The 20,726-nt window shown below is 47.6% G+C and overlaps 2 protein-coding genes across 10 annotated transcripts; both read right to left on the reverse strand.

Annotated features, from left to right (window-relative positions):
* Positions 1–1,052: 1,052 nt before the first annotated feature.
* Positions 1,053–20,037, reverse strand: LOC108029556 (phosphatidate phosphatase LPIN2). Of its 6 annotated transcripts, none has more exons than XM_050888121.1 (12): positions 19,891–20,037; positions 6,933–7,362; positions 6,290–6,498; positions 6,086–6,223; positions 4,882–6,015; positions 4,717–4,816; positions 4,446–4,574; positions 4,158–4,353; positions 3,888–4,099; positions 3,320–3,820; positions 2,992–3,095; positions 1,053–1,752 (listed from the first exon to the last, which is right to left on the reverse strand). In XM_050888121.1, the coding sequence occupies exons 2-12, from the start codon at positions 7,110–7,112 to the stop codon at positions 1,557–1,559; spliced, it is 3,099 nt and encodes a 1,032-aa protein (XP_050744078.1). In that variant the 5' UTR covers positions 7,113–7,362; positions 19,891–20,037; the 3' UTR covers positions 1,053–1,556. The 6 variants fall into 6 exon arrangements, with proteins under 6 accessions (XP_050744078.1, XP_050744080.1, XP_016957371.1 ...); XM_017101882.3 differs by lacking the exon at positions 1,053–1,752 and adding an exon at positions 2,089–2,631; XM_017101881.3 differs by lacking the exons at positions 1,053–1,752; positions 19,891–20,037 and adding exons at positions 2,089–2,631; positions 9,669–9,894.
* Positions 11,119–20,420, reverse strand: LOC108029557 (PDZ domain-containing protein GIPC3). Of its 4 annotated transcripts, none has more exons than XM_044092317.2 (2): positions 20,403–20,420; positions 11,119–12,336 (listed from the first exon to the last, which is right to left on the reverse strand). In XM_044092317.2, the coding sequence occupies exon 2, from the start codon at positions 12,221–12,223 to the stop codon at positions 11,210–11,212; it is 1,014 nt and encodes a 337-aa protein (XP_043948252.1). In that variant the 5' UTR covers positions 12,224–12,336; positions 20,403–20,420; the 3' UTR covers positions 11,119–11,209. The 4 variants fall into 4 exon arrangements, with proteins under 4 accessions (XP_043948252.1, XP_016957378.1, XP_016957380.1 ...); XM_017101889.2 differs by lacking the exon at positions 20,403–20,420 and adding an exon at positions 19,891–20,031; XM_017101891.3 differs by lacking the exon at positions 20,403–20,420 and adding an exon at positions 13,267–13,433.
* Positions 20,421–20,726: the final 306 nt, after the last annotated feature.

The following is a 20,726-nucleotide window of genomic DNA, read 5'->3' on the forward strand; positions in this document are numbered from 1 at the left end:
TGTTTTCCTCTTTCCCCTCAAACTATTGTTTCATTTTTAAAGCTCTGTAGCCTTTCCCAGAAGTCTATATGGGAAATAATACCGAATACAACCCATAGAAATGATCGAAATACTTATTGAACAAATGTTAGCTTTGTTGTTTTAAATAATAAGTCTGCATTGGAATATAATTGTGTAAAAATTAAAACCAGATACAAATGATTTATCTGGTAAATTTACTTCTTGCTGCAGCTAGTTTCCTTACTTCTTTTAATAGAGTATTAAAATGCTTAATCAGTCGCTTTGAATAAACACCATCATGAGGGGATCAGCTGATTTTGGTTTCAGTTGATGCATTATTAACATAAACATCTAAATCTTTTGAATTTCCATTGTTTGTCTGGAGGGCCCGCAGCGACGTATATAAACTATACATAAATGCGATAAGCATGGGTGGGGTAAATGGAGATCAAATTCTGATAGGTTTTTGCAAGAATGTAATTTTTGTATATTTTTTGTAAATTCCTGGAATTTGGATTGGGTAATATTGAAATAACAATTAATTACCTTAAAATGAGAGAAAATAATTTACGTTTAGATTGGAGGTTCATTCAGACAATGGTAAAGGTTACGAGTAGCTAACTTTGATTGAAAAAGTTCGTTTTTTAGATTCCCCCACTTCGGGAGAGTTTGGACCCCTAGAAAAAGTCATCGTGGATCTGCCACTGAGTTTGCATGACAGACCATTTGCGGCCACTTAAGCTGCCCACTTCGTTGTCCGTGGGCCTTTGTACGCCAATGTGTATGCTCTACGGCCGGCCCGTCTGCTCTGCATTAAATGAGCATTAATTGAATTGGCAAAATTACGTTGACAAATGAAATACTCCCCGCCCACGCACACCCCACCCTGGGATGTCATAGATTTGCCCCAGGCCGTCGATTTTTGCAGCCACATACGAAAATTTTCCACTGCAACATGAGTGGCCCCATCGGAATTGAGCGGCATCATATGTCTGTATATATCATATTTGAGCAGCCAGCCAGGTGCTCTTCCAATCACAAACAGAGACGTGTTTATCTCGGCCTTCTTTGAATTCGAAGCATTTATTTGTATTGAAACACTATCGTTAAGTATACATAGGTCTAAAGCACAGTTTTCATTAAAACTCCAAATAAAACCACATCACAATGAACTAAACTTAAATGATCACATACGAAAAATAATGAAATCGAAAATCACAACTCCCATACGCCGTTTGGAATACGCCTCTTCTAAGAACCTGCGGGAGTCTCAAAAGAACTAACTATAGTAATAATAAAACTCAATTTTGATTACAACTTAAGTCCAACCATTTAACTAGAAGCGGTCGAAACGTAACAGATAATGATAATGAAACCAAGGCAATCGCGAATCCTGGCCAAGCTTATGCAAAGTTATAGATATTTCATTTTTGGTAAGCACATCTAGAGGGTTTGAAGCTACGCAAACAAATTGGAAAAGCGCTATCTGCTATATAGAGTGTGTTGCATATCCGTATAAATGTGGTTATAGTGTAGGTAGGGGCTGAGGGACCAGTTCACTGCTCGGGAATGGGTCGCAGGGTGGTCATCTCCACCTTGCTGCTGGGCGGTACCAGTGCCGTCTCCAGCTCGGGGATCTCCAGGTCGGGGATGGGGTCGCGCCAGTAGTTGAAGTTGGAGAACTCGGCGGAGGCTTCGTCGTGTTTCACCGGCGGGAACAGCTGGTCGACAATGTAGGTCATGCTGCAGTATCTGGAAGAATAGAGCGGGTTATTTGGGATCATAAGAACCAAAAAAGCCAACGCCTGTGGCTATGCTGCAGTCGCCCCCATCGGCGGCAGCCCGTGAGTATGCAACACAGATTTCAGATATCTTGGGATCGGGAAAAGTCGCCTTGGGATATACTGCATTTTTTGTAGTACAGTGAAATTAGCAAATCACGAACCGTGGAGTCCCATACTCACGTATACTCAAAAGTTAGGTATTGGTTCGGTTCATATACGATCAGTAAATATATAATCTAACTACATTCAACTATCGGATCTAGCTCAGAACTCATGCCACATACTGATAAATAAAAGATTTCCATCACAGCGAAAGTAAAGGTATATTTTGTTGGGTAAATCATATAATTGTCATTCTTAAAACTAGACAAAGAACTGCTGGGAGCAGAATACTTTCGAAACTTAACTGGTCGGCGAACTTAGAGCTCGCAGACCTGGCACATCAGGCACAGACATATATAGGACACTCCTAACTCTTTTAGAAAACTTATCACAATTTTTAGGCTGCACAACCATCGGCGTGGGAAAGGACTCTAGGGGTGTCTAGGAATTCAGCCACTTGGGGGGCGAGGCCAAGATGACCTCGTTTTTAGAGGAGTCGCGGCGGACTCGCATTCTGAGACCCACGTCGGCCCACTTTTCGTCGTCGGAGGCAAAATCATCGGTGAAGGGGGCTTCTTCATCGTCCGAATATTCGCTGATCTCCTCAGTCTCGTACTCGCCGCTGAACTGCAACTCTTCCTCCGACTCCTCGTCGTCGAAGACGTCCGTCCGGTAATCGAATTCTTCGTGGTTGGTTAGCAGGGGAAAGTACTCGTCGACTTCTAGCGACTGATTGATGTAGCCACTGTGTAAATTTGACAACCAAAATGCTTGAATTGGATTTGGCAGGCTTTTCGATCGATCGATTGATTGATTGATTGATTGAGTGGGGTGCGCTTTGGGGTAGGGCAATGGGTAGATACTACACAATAAAGGAAGTACACTCATTTAGCTTAGAAACACCTAGCGTTACGTAATGAAGTTAATTCGACTTGAGCCAATTAGCGTTTGTTTGTTTGGTTTGGTTTTGCGAATTAGTTAACGTTATCGGATGTGGCATGAGTTCAGTAATGAGCAACACCGGAACCATAGACATGGGAGAGACACATGTGCGGATACAGCTAACATTAACTAGGCTAGGGGACCCTGACGGTTCGGTACTTACGAGGACTGGAATGTTTGGGTCAGCTCGTGCTTCAGCTCGCCCTTGGTGTTGATGGTGAATATGCGCATGATGGGAATGCCGACGGCTCGGTAGGCCCACACGTCCTGGAAAGAATTACAAAAGGGTGAGTTTAGTAAAGCATTCTTGTTATTAAACATTCTAAAACAACAATTAACTTTTTCACCAGACCCTCTTACTTGATCAAAATCAAAATACACTACACGATATCCTAGAAATTACAGATATCCAAATTGAAAATTTAGGGTAGAAATTTGTCAGTTAATAAGGGCTGGTGTCCCTGATATTGAAATATTCTTGCCAGACTCACATTGATGCGGTTGCCGTAGCCGGCATAGAAGGGCTCCTTGTCGGGGAAGAGATCGCGGATGTCGGACAGGCAGGCGATCTTGAACTGCTCCGGCTTCTTCTCGATCACCTCGCGGTGGAACGCCGATATCAGGGACGTGGGATTCAGCAGAAGTGGGCCGTCCGGAAGCATCACGTTGCCCTGCCGGATCGACCTGAGATACTCGCGTGTCACCCTGCTCTGGCCGATGGCCCTCGCCGAGAGGTAGAGCAGCTTGTAGCCGTTCTGCTCGATCTTCGAGAAGAGCTGCGCCACCCCGAGCTGCGCCCAGTCCTTGCCCACCATGGGCAGGATGTGGCCCAGCACATCCGACCTGGTGATGGTGCCGTCAATGTCGGAGATCACAACCTTGTCGTTGTGCTTCCAGCGGAACAAGTAGCACTTGCAACGTGTCGTCCCCTGGTAAGCGGTGGTCACACTGAACTCGATCTCATTCATGCCCTCCTTGAGGTTCAGTTTTTTCTGCAGGATTTAAAATGCTCGTTAAATTTCTTGTTGATTGATAATCTAATTGGTATTTGGAACTCACAATGGCCGCCGAGCTGAGTCGCAGGGACTTCTTGTAGCGCTCCTTGGGCTCATCGCTCCTGTTGGAGGCCATGGTCAGCTCCTCCAAGTTGTCCACCAGCGCCGAGGTGTTCTCTGCGTTCACCAACGAGTCGCTCTTGCTCAGCGTGGGATCACTGATGTCCGGCGAGGTGGGCCGTGAGGTTTGCGTGGCCACCGCCGCCTGATCGCCATCTAGAGGAGACTGCGACTTTTAGATTGGCCGCCCATCAAGATGTCCCGTTATACGTACCCTTCTCATCCTTGCCCAATGGCATTCCATGGGCATTGGTCACATGGTTGGGCGCAGCGTCCTGGGAGCGCCGCCAGCTCCACCAGTAACGCTTGGTCTGGCCCACATTGTCGGCCTGGGCAGCAGCTTCCTGCTTTTCGCCTTCAACCAGACACTTGCCCTCCACCGTCTGGGACATTAGTTGCTCGATGGCTTCCTGTTTGGGGAACATATCGAACGTAGTCGGCTTAGAGTGGGCAATGAAGGAGACGTGGAGCTACACAAAAGTCTTGGCCTGGGCCAACTTACATGGGTTAGTGGCTTCTGGAAGGTGATCATTGTCATGACAATAGGACATGCAGCCATCCAGGTGTAGTATTTGCCATTCAGCCGTACGACTAGGTTAGGCGATGAAAAAATGCTGGGGCTTTTGCACACCTGCGCACAGGTACAAATGAGGGCGTGGCATGGGAAGAGACTGGTTAACAAGGCGGGATGCAGTGCGTGGGGGCGCAGTGAAGTGCATGGAACTTAAACACACACACAGAACATAGCGCTGGGCCATTCGGGAAGTACTCACGTCTGGATAGTTGACCAGGTGGCGGTCGAACTCCTCGTCCGAGGGCGCTGCTCCCTGCTCCGACATTCCGCACATGGACATGGCCACGAAGTCCAAGTACCTGAGAAAGGGGTTACATTTGAAATAAAGGATGCAGATTGGAGTCTACTCCGGTGCTCAACTCACTTGTTGTCCCGCTGCTGCTTGGTTTCGTCAAAGTCCGAGTCCATACTCTTCTGACCCTCCTCCAGCGAGCTGGGAGAGTGGGGCAGGCTGGTGCCGTTGCCACTCTCGCCATCCTCCTCCGGCGGCGAGGCCTCCTTGGACCTCGGTGTGGGGAAGTATAGGGCCGCCATCTCGGGATCCATGCTGCCTGCATCCAGATCGGAGAGATATATGTCCCCCACTTCGCCCACTCCCTTCTCCTTGCGCAGTCGATTGGCCCGCTTCATAAAGCTAAACATGTTGCTTAGCATCGACTGGTGCTCGCTCTGCTGCACCTGGGCAGCGCTCATGGCATCGCTCTTGGCCTGCTCCGGTGTGGGCAGCTCGCCCCATTTCCACGAGGCGGCGTTTTCGTCGTCCACCACATGCCGCTTGTCCCGCATCGTTGTCTCCAGCTCACTGTCGCTCTGGATGGGCGTCGAAGGTCGTCCGCCGGCGACGCGACCCGAGCCGCCCACGCCACTTCCAACGGGAGTGGTGATCTCCGTGTCGCTGAAGAAGTGAATGTCCAAGTCCAGACGTGGATTGGTGGTCGGGGTGTGGGGCAGCTCGCTAAGCGGGCTATCGTCACCGGTGCGGGCGGTGACCAGAGGAGCCGAAGGTTGCTCATCATTTGACGAGGAGGTGTTGTTGTTGTTGGTGGCACTAGATAGGGGGGCATCGCCTTCATCGATGTTGGTCACTCCCAAAGAAGACGTCTCTGCCGAGGGCAAATCGCCTCCGGCTGCACTGCCCACGGAGCTGCTCGAGGAGGTCTTGCGCTGGGCGTTCTTCTTCATCTGCGACTTCTTGCGCCGCTTCTTGGTCTTGCTCTTGGACCCCTCCTTGGTGGCCTCGCTGGTGGTGACCGGAGTTAGGGTAATATCTGGCTTGGGCGGCTCCTTCGCCTTGTCTTCCCCCACGCTCTGCACTTCCTTCTCCGTCTCAACTGCCTCATTGGAAGCTTTGCTTTGGCTCTCCAGCTCCGACTCGGCCGGCTTCTTCTCGCCCTGGAACAGCTCCTCGTGCTCGGCCCACTCCTGGCGTATCTTCTGGGTGGTGAACTCCTTCAGTTTCTCGCTCAGATTGCGACGTTCCAGAGTGTTGTCCGTGTGTCTGTTTGGGTTGGGAATGCGGTTAATCAATTGTGCACCGGATGGCATGGGTATGAAAAGGCATTGTGTACCTGCGCTGCGTGTAGTCCGAGACCTGGTTCTCGAACTTGCCGCCTTCGACGGCGGCTTCCTTGGGCTCCTCCTTGGAGAAGTCAATGGAGTTGCGTCGCGGCAACGGCAGGGGCAGGAGCAGTTCCTCGCTAGCGTTTCTAAAATGGATAAGCCAGTGACAGGATGAGTCTGAGCTAGTGGCGAATCGGGTAAGTCCCACTTACTTGTCGGCCACCACTCCACTGATGTCCTCCATGGTGTCGTTCGCCTTGTCCCGCGACTGCAGGAAGCTGTTGGGGATTGGCGAGGTGGCCAGGTTGGCCGGCAGCTCCTCGTCCTCATCCTCCAGGCACTCCTCCACGAAGAAGGCCTCGCCGGAATCGCCCAGCTTCATCTGAATGTCGACCGGTGTGCCGTTGATCTCAATGTCCACCTGAGGAGATGGTGAGGAACGTAAATAGGTGAAATTCATTTGCTTCTGATTATCAAATAACTTTCTTTGGCCTATATCTGTCCCTATTTTGTATTGCGTTATAAGATATAAGAACATTAATAGGCAATACCCCTTTTACAAGCTTATTGTATATTTGGCCTAGGTACATATAATATCAGACAAACATTTTTATATATTAGGGCCTAGATACAAAGTTCAAAGGGTTTAATGATCGGTAACTAGGGTTCCCCTAGCATTAACTTTCCTCGTTAGAAACAAAAGTCCGCTCAGCTAATTATATGAATAAGATCATCTCGGCTGTGCCAAAAAACCTTGTCATTAAGACGTTAAGTTATTGTAATCTTTGAATTTATTCGCAATATAAAGAGCGCTCTGTATTTTTCTAGCCTCCTTGAACTAACGACTCCACTTACCACCTTCTCCCGACTCCTGAGCACTCCCAGCTTGCCGAATCGAACGTGGAATGGTGAGCACTGGAACTCGCCATCCCGCTGCTCCACCACGATCACATCGATGGCTCCCGTGAGGGTGGCGGCATTGATGTCGTTGTAGAAGTCGCGGAAGTTGCTGAAGACCCGCGCCAGGCTATTCATCTTTGGTCTGCTCCGGTTCGGTTCAGTCTGCCCGAAAATGGGGGTTCCTTACTGCTGGGGATCTCGCCTTGAACTCCCCGAAATGTCTTGTCTAATCGCAAAGCTCCGACTTTGTGTGGTTCCGTCCGCCTTGTGTGGTTATATGGCAGCCATTTTTATTGGCAGGCGGTCAAATGCGCCGCTGTTGACGAAGGAATCGGCTCTGCGCCGTGCTGGGCGATACTTTGGACCCGCCTCTGAGATACGGCAACTGAAAGGGCAAAGCGGAAGCGGTCATGAGTAATTTGTGTAGGCCATAAACCATTTTCCGACGTTTATTTCGGCCTGGCAACGGCGAGCGTCGAAATTGCTGAAGAAGAAATAGCCGAATTGCATCAGAAGGCATCCTGCGCCCATTGGAAGCCCCACAAAGCACCTGAATTGTATTTTTAACCCCTCCGTCGGCCTCTCCCCGTTGCTCAAAGTCAAGGTGAGTTCCTATAGACCAGAGACAAAGCGCGGGGCAATGTGTTGCTGCCTGCCAGCAACATGCAGTACGTTTGCGCTGAAATGTTGCCAAACGGCGGACGTGACGTCGAAATACAAGCGAAAATGAAAACTATAAACAAAGCAGCTCCCCTTTACATATTCAACCCTTGGGGTCGCGGGCCTAGCAACCACCGAACCTATAGGCCAAGCCAAGAGTTATAATAGTTATTGACACGAAAGGGGAGACTGAGAGCTGTGGACTAAAAAAATAATCATTTGTGATTCTGCTTATTTTTAGGATCAGAGATTGACCTTACTTTTCTAGCCCAACTTTGCGATGGATTAAGTAATGTACAACTGTTTGTCTACTCTTCACTACTCTAGTACTCTTTATGAATTCGTTTAACTATACTTTATTCACTTTTCGAACAGAGTTGTCCCTGTGCGAATATCGCTCGGTTGCGATCCCTGCTCGCGGCTGAGTTTGCTTACAACAAGTTCAAGGCAAGGTTTTCCTGGAAAGGGGTTAATAAAGTGGTTCGGGCTGGCGGCCCGCTGAAGGCACCTTCGAGTGCTTATCTGGGATAAAACTATTTACGAGTGTCACCACCGACGAATTGGGGCGATAAACCAGTCGAACGCCGCTTATCACCGACGGTTTGCGATACCAGTGGCGTGTTCTACTGTTCGCGAGTGATAAAACACAGAGCAAATAGCCCCGCGAAACACAAAACACACTCGACTTCGCCACAAGTATATTTTAATCATGGGCCCCGAAGACATCACGCGATATCGGGTGGAACGCGGGCCTTACAGCTCGGAGTACGAACCAGTTCGCTAATAACTAGCCGCGAGTTCAATGTCCAACTTGCACAATAATTGGGCGAATTCAACAACTAATAATGCTAGATTTTGGCTCTTGGCAGCCGTGCCAGCGGTCGTCGATATCGGCACTTCACACACTCGACAATCTGGCGAGATTATTTTGTTTTGCCAGGCTGGGAATTCGAAGGCACTTGCCAGATAAGCCTTCGGTAGATTTGAATAGCCAAAAACACGGTTCTTTGTTGTCTCAATTGTGGATTTCAATCAACTGCTTTACTGTTTTTGGAAACTATTACGTACTGGTTATTAAAAGTTCACTCTGAGCGAAGCCTGTGTAACTAAGATTTATACAAATATTCAATCACAATTCAGATGTCAAACGTTTCTGACGGGCTTTGCATGTATTGCATGTACCCAAAGTGAGGAAACTCATCTTTGCTTTTGCTATTCGCGTATTTGACGACTCGTGTGGAAATAATTATTGGCGGCTGCTGATCTGGCTGATACCTTTCTCCCCGTGTGGGGAGGAGCGGAAGGGGGCCTACAAGTGCACGCACACCCGAGCGGCAGACATCACGCCATCTGTCACGCGTTGCGGCACCGCTTCACTTTCACCTGCGAAGCTGCGGAGCCGCGTAGGGCGTGATTCGCGGACCAAATGGCGGGAGCAAAACAACACCCGATGAAGCGCGGCACATGGCATCGGCCGATGGTGACAAAGGAGCCCCAGAATGGGGCCACTTACGCGGTACGCGCAAGCCCATCCAGACAAAGGCACAAAGGAGAACTGCGCGACTCGAAAGATACCGCTGCACTTGTGTTTCCCGGATATCGAATAGAAGCTTGGAAACTGTAAGATCCGTAGATAAGAGCCCAACTTATTCACTAGCATGCGCAAACTCAGCCTTGATTTCTGTCCGAGCACGACAATCACGCAAACTTTGCTGCCGCACCAAGCCGAAATTTAAGCCCGAGCAGATTGGTTCAATTTCGCGACGAGTTTAGTTATAGTATGCACTTTAATGGGGCTGGGACTGCGGCTGTTTGCCGATTTGTGTTGAGTCACGATCAAAGTCCGGAGACTCGCAATGGGGGAATGCGAGCGAGGAAGAGTGGCGAACAAACAAACAAGCACGGGCACAAAGTCTAACCAAAATCTTGCCAAGAATACGTCTGCAGGCGTACGTTCTCGACGGACCTCTAGTATAATGGAAATTTTCGAAATCTCTCGCTGGTTCTCGGTTTGCAATCCGAATTCACTACCTGGCGCAGAGTGTCAGCACAGCTGTACGGTCGGCGCCCTTGGAAACACTAGCGAAACTATGGCGAATCACTCTGCCTTCCGAGTACGTTGTATGTCTTTTCTGATCACAATGCTACTGAAGAGTTCTTGGGTGTTTCTGCGGTCCTTCTGGTTCTTCACTGCTCGGATTCTCCGTTCACTTGTGGCTCGCTCGAGACCTCTCTGAAGACTGAGCGTTCGAGCGGTGCGGCTAATCGAATTAGGCAGGTGCCCGGGTGTGAGTGAGAGCGCGAGCGTGCAAAAAGAGAGCAGAAGCTTCGCGGCAAACCTGTAAAACCGGAAAACCATGTAACTCTTGTTGCCAGGCATATCTATGCGCAAACAGCGGCGGGCGCAACAATAGCGACCCTGCGTGATTCCCTTCACCAAAACTTTTCTCGAACATTCCTCTTCTGTACGTGCACTCCTTTCGGAAAGCACTTGAAAACCCACATACACATTTTCCACTCTTTGGAGTCTTGGAATTTTGGGAAGAGCTTCTATTATCATGACCACAGCTGTGTATGAGCACGAGGGTGAGAGTGAGTGGTGTGCCAAATGCCCTCTCTCGTTCTACGCTCTCTGGCAAGCCTTAATAACTGTGCTTATCAGCTGCTCGCACGCCGAGCAGCTGTTTATGCGCAATCAAAAGCTCCGAACGTGTAATAAATAAAACGGTATACATATGAACGATCTGACCCGAGTCGGGGCCCCAGAAAAGCGTCACTGAGGGATGGTGCGATCTACGTCACTGGAAGTGCTCTGAGATGTTTTCAGAATGCCTAGATTCTTCTTTCGGCACAGGAAGTATCCCGCAGAATATAGACCCGAGAGAGTCCTCAAATGATCCATGGTCAAAATATGCCAGACTGCGGGCACAGGCAAATGACAGAAAACAGTGAAATGATGAAAACAGAAAATCAGCCAAACAATTCGTCACAGTGGGGACTGCGGAATATTTCCCGAATGCCTTGCGATCGGTGCCAACAAAAGATAACGTCACCCACGAAAAACTGATAGTTCGTATTTATGAATCAAATTATACCTAAAGAACTGAGCAAGAAAACAAACTTACCAAAACAGATGACAACAAAAACAAAAATTAAAACGAGTAAACGAAATCATTTGATTTAAATAATTTAAATGTATTTGTATTGTTTAAATGATAAAACTAAGGAAGTATAGTTATGCGTATGTACACCGAACAAATTGTACCAAAAATATATAGTATGGATGCCTCAGCACTTCTTCCCGTCCATCCAAACGAATGTGTACATAATAAATAGGTTACCGTGAAATATACGAATAACTAAGTAATTGGCAAAGGCAGACGACATATGCTTGTATGTGGGGTTGTAGCACGGTATAAGGTAAATATAACTAGGCTCTAAAACAAAACGTATTCAGTTACTAGACAGAACATAATAGCAGTTACTAAGAACAACTCCTCATTTCAATGGTTTTATTGGGCCCCAGCGAAGGCAAAGTGAAATGCGCCCGCAGCTCTGGTGTGGAAGAGCATTTACTTGGGACTGGTCGTGGACTTGCGCCGGGCATCCGTTATGGCACCCCACAGCTCGATGATGAAGTCATCCGTGAAGCCGAAGGACTCCAGGTCGGAGTTGTCGATGGCCTCGGCGAAGTCCATCGAGTTGGACTTCTGGTCGCCCAAGTCCCAGATCTGGGTCGCCAGCTCCGTGTCGTTGATGCCCATGAAGGACTCCAGCAGGTTGTTGATGGCCTCGATCCCGGCCACAGTCGCCTCATCGAACTGCGGCTCGATCTGGGCGTTGCCATTGGCCTTGAACCGCAGCGTCTCCTTGCCGCTGCCGTAGTTCTTGCCTCCGGCCGAGCCCGACGCCCTCGACTGGCTGCGCGGCCCGATGCCCTGGAAGCCGCTCCGCACCGGCTCCACCAGGCGCAGGGTGAAGGTCTCCCCGGTGGCTATGTCCTTCAGCATGCGCGCCACCTCGTAGTGCCGCTTGCCCACCATGTTCTGGCCGTTGAGCTTCTCGATGTGATCGCCCACGCAGATGTGCTCGATGCGATCGATGATCGAGTCCTCCTTGATCCGCTTTATGAAGGCGTAGCCGGCCCCGTTGTCCGTGATGGTGAGCCCCAGGGCGTCCTGCGACTTCACAATCTCGATCTCCTTGGGGCGACCCTTGCGATGGGCAAAGATGAAGTCATCCAGGCCGATCTGACCGCCCAGCAGACGCGTCATGTCCACCTTGTGCGAGTTGAGGGTGCAGAAGAGGATGTCCTTCTCGGATATATCGAAGCACTCGGCGATCTTCTGGTACAGCTCGCGAACGCTGGAGAAGTCGTGGATGAGGCCGGTCGGACTTCCGTGGGCCAGTTGGCAGTGGAAGACCAGAGGCGGCTTCGTCTTCTCCGGAACGCTGTTGTTGTTATTGTTATTGCTGATGTGGCTGCCCTGCGAGGACCCGGAGTTCATAGAGGAGCGGCTTCCGAATTGGGAGCCCCCATCCGCGGTGGTTCCCTGCTTCGGTGATTTTCTCGTAAAGAGCGGCATGATGAGGTGGGACAGTGTTCTCAGATAGTCCTTGGGCTGGAGGTCGGACTCTAGTTGTGGGACATGTAGGGCTGGGCTCGTCCAACGCCTGTTACCTTGCTCTTGATCCTGATCTGTGTGCGTAGAAGAAATGGGGATGCTCTTGCGATTAGGCGATTACACTGGGTGTTAGGCGTTGCGTTTAGTATGTGTTGAGGCAGTTGCTGAACTGGGACTTAGTCATAGGCTGGCGGTGCGTTAGTAGCGATTAGTTGGGGGATGAGTGTGTGTGTGAGTACCAAGTTAACACTGTAAAGTACAACCCTCAACCAGGCTACGGGCTTATCTAATCGGTTGACCGTTCGAATCGGTCGTAAATTGCAAACGGGAAGTGGAAACACCAAGGCCACCTGTCCGAATCGGTGAATCAGAAATTGATCTGGCTAGATGGACTTAAGCTAGTGAGATCTCGACCCCTTTGGAAAGACCTCATCACTGCGTTTCGTTTAGTATCCGCGACAGTCGAATCGAACCTTTTGCCTTTTGAGGTTAGACACGTGTCAAAGCTGTACTACTGGGCGAGCACTTCTTAAGTGGGGTCTCAAACAACATAAACACTCTCACTAATTACTCTTTAGTCACCGCGGTAATCAATTGATTAATTATTACCCTACTGAAGCAGCATAACGTCGACGAGCTGCGGAAAAACACATTGAATTCCAACCAATTTTTGTCACACTGAGCTGGCCGCTTTTCACTACTTTTCCCCCGACTTTCTGGTGCTGCGATAAGATTGACTGAACGCGCCCGATAAGAAAACTCCGCAAGATAAGAGCCTCGGCGAAAGATACGGGTGGAACCGAGGGTTTATCGCTCGGTTTCCGCTCCAACGCTTCGCCAACGACCGACCGATGCAGTCCGTCAATGTGAACTGAGCCAGCGGCCGAAGGTGGCCCCTCGATGACAGTGGGTCCCCCTCCCTATTCTCTGCGTTTGTCTTCTGTGCACTTCCGCTGGAGGAAGCCGCAGTTCATGAACCTCGCATCTCCGCTAATTGTACGTACATGAGGGAACGCGGCTGGCACAGCGCTTGCACTCGAACTTGTCTTAGATCTGACGGATTGCATTTACACACTAAAATTTTGATCAGAGCTGGGAAGTCTTTTTAGTAAAAAGGCCTGGAGAAATGTAAGCCACTGGCTTCCTTCGATTTACTTGCCAGCTAGTGGCATAGGCGCTGTAGCCAACAGTCCAGGGAGATGGAAATCACGACATGGTTTTGTTCACATTAAAGACGGAAATGTTAAACGATTAGGGTTTAATAAATACCTGATTTGGTACCCCAGCCTCAATGCTTTATGAATGGTTATGTTGGATAGAAAAATGCCAAACTCTTACATAAGTAAGTTAAGCTGACGGACGATAACTGGTTCTCTCGGCCTTAATAAACACATGTTACATACATCTCCGTCGAGGAACAACAAGAGACGAGCCCCTTCATTCACATGTATCTCCACTCGCGTATATAGGTGTATGTGCCAGCGGGTTCTACAATGTAATATATTCAGAGTGTCATAACAAGCAAAACAACAGCGAGGCGCAGATAATGCCGCCAGTCCCATCAAGGTCGAAGTAGTTGGAGCGCGTGAGCTGCTCGCGCCTCGACAGACCAATACTCGTCCGCAGGCTGATACACGAATCTATGAGCGACCATAGGATTGACATACATCTTCCGATACTATGTGGTGCCATGGCACCGGCTAAGCGAACTACGCAGTGGAGGTGGAGCGTAGAACTCGGTGCGCCCCGAGGCGGAAGCCGGCTGAGAGGGCAGGCCCCCTTCGGAAGGCAGAAACCGGTGCGAGCGACCTGCCGTCCGAAAAAGCCTGCTTCAGCCACAGTTGCTGGCCAAAAGAGACGTGCGCCCAACAGTGATCGTAAATTATAGCATCCAGGGTCGTTGGCTGGGGGCAGTGCTGACATTTCAGCTATTTCTGCGTTCGATCAAATCGTTTTTGCTCATATAATGAGCTCTCCAGCCAACATGGCCCATGCTTATTTGTTAATATATATTATACATTATATTTTTGCTTTTTGCCATTTATGACGTCAAATCGTTAAATGATTCACTTCGTTTCCACCACAAAAGCCCACAACAGTAAGGTCTCCCTGGAGACTACTCCGATATGAGCCCCAGCGATGTTCTTCTGATCTCTAATTGCCGCTCGGATAAGACGTAAACAAATTCGCTTCCGCGTTGCCGCCTGATGGTGTTGTTTTGTTTTGCCCCAGCTTGTTTACCGGGCTGCCATTGGTCGCAGTCGGTGGGCTCGCCGTTCAGAACGTAGAATGTTGTGGGATGGATATCTAAGAGCTTTAATTTGCTGTAAACAACAACAGGCCGCAACACCAGCCGCGCATGGCTTTTCTCAAGCTACAGAAAAAAGTGCACTTAAAAATAACAACCCGGGATAGCAAAAGTGTAAACAACATACGTGCAGGGCTCCCCCAACGGATCTGGGATAGATTTACGGGGGGTGCTACACCGCGTGAAGAAGTGTTGCTAGGTTTTAAGTAAAAACAAAGTGGTATAAATACGTGATACGTGACCAAATAAATACGCACACCATTGTACGATTGACACGCGCGTGGGGAAGTGGGTAGCGGCACTATTTTGAGGCGCCAAGTTTGTATACCCTCGTCAAGGGTATTATGATGTTCCCTCGAAGAAAGTCCATGTACAATAGGTGTTTTTATAATTTCGGTTAGAAATAACATTGCTTTTGAATATTACTTGGGAACTTTGTGCTTTCTATTTCCAATTAGGTTTCATTATTTTTGTGTCTGCTTGAAAACTTTGCAAAAGTTAAAGGCATAGTAAGATCGAAACGTATTTGTAATTAAGATAAATGTACTTCAAGGAAATACATAATAATCCAACATATATATAAAAACAATCAAGTGTTTTTCCCTGGAATATCCGTAATGCAATAAAGTTTTTATATTCAATAATTACATTCTAACTTTTTTTTACATAATGTTTAGGAGGCCTTTAAGCAATTAACATTTTTAAAAAACTTTGCCTAAGTATTTTGTTTATTCATTTGTGTATTTATTTTGTAATGTATTGTCGTTTTTAGATGTGGGTTTTACCACGAACAGATTATAGGGATCCAAAACCTATAACCTATATAAATTGTCTGGTTTAGGGTATTGTATTTTCCACTTGCGCCGCGCACCAGGCAATTCTTATTATCAATCAAACTTTTTGCTGCTGCAATCGCCGATGCACTTGTTTTTCTTCACTATTGCGCTGTCACACACCCACTTTGTTTTTTGTTTGCGTAAGTTTGTACCTACTTAATAGTACTAGATAGTCTGGGGGAAAACGAGGAGAAAGGTGTGCCCAGGCCCTCAGCTTGAAGTGAACTTTGATTTAAATACATGTATTCATCGAGGTAATTGCACTTTGCACTTCGTTTGCTCTTAATGCAATTTGAATATGTGAGTTCAGCTTTCATCCCCACAGCTTAGGTTTGGTAGACCTTGGAAACACAAAGGTCGGGTTAGATATTGTTTTTCCCAATGTTTATAGTATCAACAAAGCCACGAGTAGTGTACCCAATGTCGGACACAAAGGTACAAAGAGAACTCTTTGTTAAAACAGCTTTGTGCTCTCGGATCCTAAGAGAAATTTCTCCCTTCTCTTCCTCTGAAGAGAGTTCATAAAGCTGGAGCAAAGCTCTCCGAAAGCTCTGAGAACAAGATTTGCTGACCGGTAGAAAGAGAGAGAGCGGGGCTCGCGGATCTCTCATTTCGTTGACTAGGTCAATTTTTTCGACTGAATGCGAAATCGCCGAGATCCAGCGAATGCCGCCTGATCTTCGCTAACGGTGAAACTTAATTCGAAAAGTCAACACTTTGTGGGCAAAGGCACGGAGACAAGCAGAAAATTGAGCAGCCGTATCTAATGGAACCGAAAAGAGCGCGGCACAGAAAAAATTCAACAATGTCTGTTTTACATGTGCACCGAAAATGTTGTATCTTGGAGCTGCTATTACCATTGCCTCCTTAACAACGCTGACTTTAAACTTATTTTTATTTAAAAAACCAAGGATTTAAGGCCAGCAAAAATGACACCCAAAAATAAAACAGTAAGGTTATTGGATTTTAAAATAAAAATAAACTCAATACCGGTTGTACTAAAAGTATACCAAAGGCAGTGTTAAAATTATTAAATATATATTCGAGAAATATAATATTAAATCTAAATACTGTTTCATTCCTATGTACCTAAAAGGGTCTAGAAATAGGTTTGTGGTAAGTGCAATAGCTCCTTTTTACGTCTTTTTTCGGTGAAATTATATCAGCCTTTAAATAGAGAAATACTTAATTTTAAGACCACTTTGGCTTTGAATAATATTATCAACTCTTAAGCAAAACTCAAATAGTTTGGTTTCAGTGTAGAGATGGTAATGAATAAATAAACAGTGACAGCGGGCGGTTGGGTTCCAGTTACAAACAAACAGAGGTATCAGTTGCGAAATGAAAACTTACTAGTTTAAGCAAATACTCGTACATCGGCTGATGATTCACATGGTCTGTGGGCGAACGAGGCAAAAGCTTTAAATGTCGCTTCGCCCTGCCCGATAATAAGTATTATTTATGCACTGTTTTGCGGCATTTTCCGATCACGTTTTTCCGCGGTCCCTGTATTTTCACTACATTATTCATAATCTGCTGACATTTTCCATTTGCTATGGTCGCTTTTTGAGTGGTTTTTCTCCGACCAGGGTCCCCAACATAAAGTCGTTGCTCTATGATTGGGCGACCCAGAGCAATGAACTCGGAATACCACGGGCTGCAGCCCTGGCTCGAATATATCGAGGGCCCTTTATGGGGCATACACCAATGTGGAGCACCGAAAACACCCGGGCTCCGACATTGGGGTCTAGTTAGCATAATGCACACACCGGAGGGGCGGCACGCCGAAATAACAATGAACACACGCAAAGCGGTATGCTCGTACACATGGCGAATGGAAAACACTCGGGCGGTTTTGAAAACATTTAACCGTTTCACCTCGCTGAACCGCGAGCTCGAAAAAGCAAATTAAGCAAACGAATTAAAGCCGAAAACCCGTGGCAAAGTTTGTTTTGGGCCAAGTTTACGCAGCCCGGCCAAATAAGCCCTATTACGAGTTTTTATCTTTTTGTAACATTTCTTTTGTATTGTTTTTAAGTTGCCCATTTCAGCAGTTCACAAATTATGGAGATGAAAACGTAGCGGAAGTTCTGGGAAAATGAAAACAACCAGTGCCAAAAAGGGTAATTACAGATATTTGTGTTATAAGTACACTCGAAAAATACGTACATACGAGTATGAGTTGTGTGTTATTTAAAAAACAAAAATGTGAAACACCTTTTGTACATATGTTTCCCTAATTTCGAAATACAGGTTCTAGTAAATGCACATCTTGCAGATTGTTTCAGATGATTGTAAAAAGAAACCTTGCTATACCATATAACATGTTAAAGACATGAAGCCACAAAGCTGAAAAACATGCAGATCATTCACACTGATTCCAAGTATATCCCATGCTGATTGGAAAAACGTTAGTGCAATGATATTGCACATGTGCGCCTTGAGTAGGCATAAAAAAGCGCAAAGTACGGCATAAAAAAACTGATTGGCGAACGCTGTTGGGTCGGGGCGACGCAGACAAATGGGCTGGCAGCCCTGGACCGGGATATCCAACAATGGAGCTGACTCTTTGACGCTTCCCTCATCCCGCTGGAACCCATTCCGCTCCAGCGTTTCATAAAGCGCTCGGTCGCATTGAAATGTCACGCAAGCAATTTACATAAATGGAGTTGCTTCCGCTCGGAGAGCTGGAGAACGGAGAGCGTGGAGTGGACAACAATGAATCGCATCCACCGAGAAAAGTATCTGAGTATCTGACAGTGGGTATCTGCGTATCCGAGCGCTGCTCACGTAGGAAAACAACTGTTAGCAAGTGGCGGATGGCCGGCAAAAGGCACCAGCCGATAGCTGTGGAGCGGAAGCAGACGAAGGAGTCGAATCGATCAAACAATTTCAGAGTCTCCCGAAACTACACAGGGAAAAAGTAATATGTTTACAATGTGCCCTTCAAGACATCAATATGGATTTTGTACTATTCCTGTATTGATTGTGATCGCACACCAACACCTGATTAATTTAGGAACTCCCTTCATTATGGTAATGAATGCACATTTAGAAAATATTTCGGTACACTTTTCACTCTGTAACAGCTTTAAGCTAGTTGGGTTTCCCACTGACCAACTTCACGGTTAGTTAACACCTTAATTTGCCTACAAATTGCTCAAGTTTTGGATTTCTTTGGTCATGGTCTCGTCGCTCGTTTCCCCTTTTTCGGTGGGGCAAGATGAGAATTTTGTTGGGAAGGTAGAAACTGAAAATCGGAAAACTCAGTGCGTAGACGCACGTGCTGGCCGCATTAACACAGTGGTTTTGTAAGAGGGAAAACGGCAGTGAGCGGTAATAATTATCTCGATGTGCGTGCTGAATGCGAAAATGAAGACGCTTTTATTATCGCCACTTCTGCAAAACATTTTGTAACGCTTATGCTGGAAAAATCAATTCGGCCGTGAAACTTCGACAAGGAGGAAAAGCCTGCTATTCGCACCCCCGGGGTCCAACATACTTTTGCGGCGACGCAAGATAGCCGGCACGCCGAAAAGTCAGACGGATTCGGAGACCTAACCTCAACGTAAAAGCGAAAAGCGAGGAAAAGCGACTTGGGGCAGGCAATGGCCACCAAGCATGGAAGCGCGGCTGCCCACATGATGTGTTTTCATATTTCGGGGTGGGTTTCGAGCTCGCCGTATGAAATCATTTCCGCTTACGCCTTTTCCCCTGACAAAAGTGGGTGTGGTGCCGAAACACTTGTCGTGGTGGAAAACTAGTGATTAGGCCGCTGCTGCAGCTGCAAAAATCAATATTGTCGCGGGGTCAAGAGCGGTTTATCGGAGGCCCGTCGTGCGGAATTTCCCCTTTAAATTCAACATTCTTTATCTCGGAAGAACTGATCAAAATATTATTTGCTTTCAAAGAAAGTTGGGTTTGGTCTTGCTTCTGAAGAATTACGGACTTACATTCGGGAAACTGGTATACACTTTGGTTGATTTTCTTGCCTGTTGCCAGGAGAATATCTCTTTGATTGCACGCCCTTTTCACCCCCTGAAAACGCTGATTTACCCCGAATATTCTGCAAGAGATCTATGTAATAGGGGAGGTGCATTTGTTTCTTGTGACATTGTTGGCTGTTGCCAGGCGGGTTATTGCCTCCCACCCCGAAATCCTGATGACTAAGAACGATTTCGCTTTCCCGGCCGCCGAAGCGGAGTGCAGCACAAAAGATGGCAAAACGCGTGCCACCTTTCACTTTATTTGTTCGTCGGCTGTTGGCTGAACAAAACCCGTGAGTTAGGCAAATGAATGAGGAACTGGCCGCCGACGGAATGAGTGCCCGAGAGATGCTCCACCACGCAGGGTGCGGACAATGGCCGAAAGACAATGAGGAGTGCTGTGCAGTAGACATGGAGGAGACCAGGCACCAGAGAGACGCAGAGCGACGAAAGACCCGATCAGACGAATATAATATCGAAAGTTGCGACGGTACGCACCTGCCAGTCGATTAAGGTGCTGATGGTGCACTTGCATAGGTGTGTATATCAATTTGCGGGCAGTGATAGCCCGGTTTAGGTCTCGCCGATTCCGATGCTCCGATACTCCGGGTTCCAGTGGACTGTGGCGTGGATCGTGGGCCCGAGGAAAGCGCCGCTAATGAGCGAGGAAAGCGGACTTTTCGAATCGAGTCGTATGGCGCACCGGACCAGTTGTTTGTCGCCGTCGTCGTCGTCGTCGTCGCCCCGCACACTCGAAACAATTTGTTCTTCTCTTCGCCCCAACACGTTATTGAATCTCTTTCACCGCGAACTAACTGGTTTTTTCAGTGCTCCGCCACTGCTCGCCAAATACACACACATTAGCCACTTTCCAGGGTTCTCTTTCGTTCAATCCGCCTTGCTTGCCTCTTCTGGCTTAGCGATTAGCGCCTGGGCGTTGAAATTGGAATCGGGCCGAGGCGTCGTCGCGCAATTGGCTAATTAATAACTAGTGGCGCTATTTAACTAACCCCCGGGAAGTTGTCGATGCACTGCGCTCAAAAATTTCCGACCTCGCGCTGGAGAAATGGAAAAATAACAACAACTGCGCCCAGCTGAGCGCCAGTGTGACCAGCTTTGGCCTAGAGGTGGGCAGACATCGACTGTGCCACGGACTTATCGACTACTTGTGGTTCGGAGCTTCGGTAATATGGATCAGCTCAATTTGGCGGGTCATGAATAATTTTAAAAACCAGTTTTAAATCCTCGCTTTACTATTTCAGTACGTTTTAAATATAGTTTAGTTACTTACAATTATGCAATACGTGCTTTACGTCGTTTTACGTTGACAGAAT

This window comes from Drosophila biarmipes, chromosome 2R (assembly GCF_025231255.1).
Source record: "Drosophila biarmipes strain raj3 chromosome 2R, RU_DBia_V1.1, whole genome shotgun sequence".
In the NCBI taxonomy this organism is placed as follows: Eukaryota; Metazoa; Arthropoda; class Insecta; order Diptera; family Drosophilidae; genus Drosophila; species Drosophila biarmipes.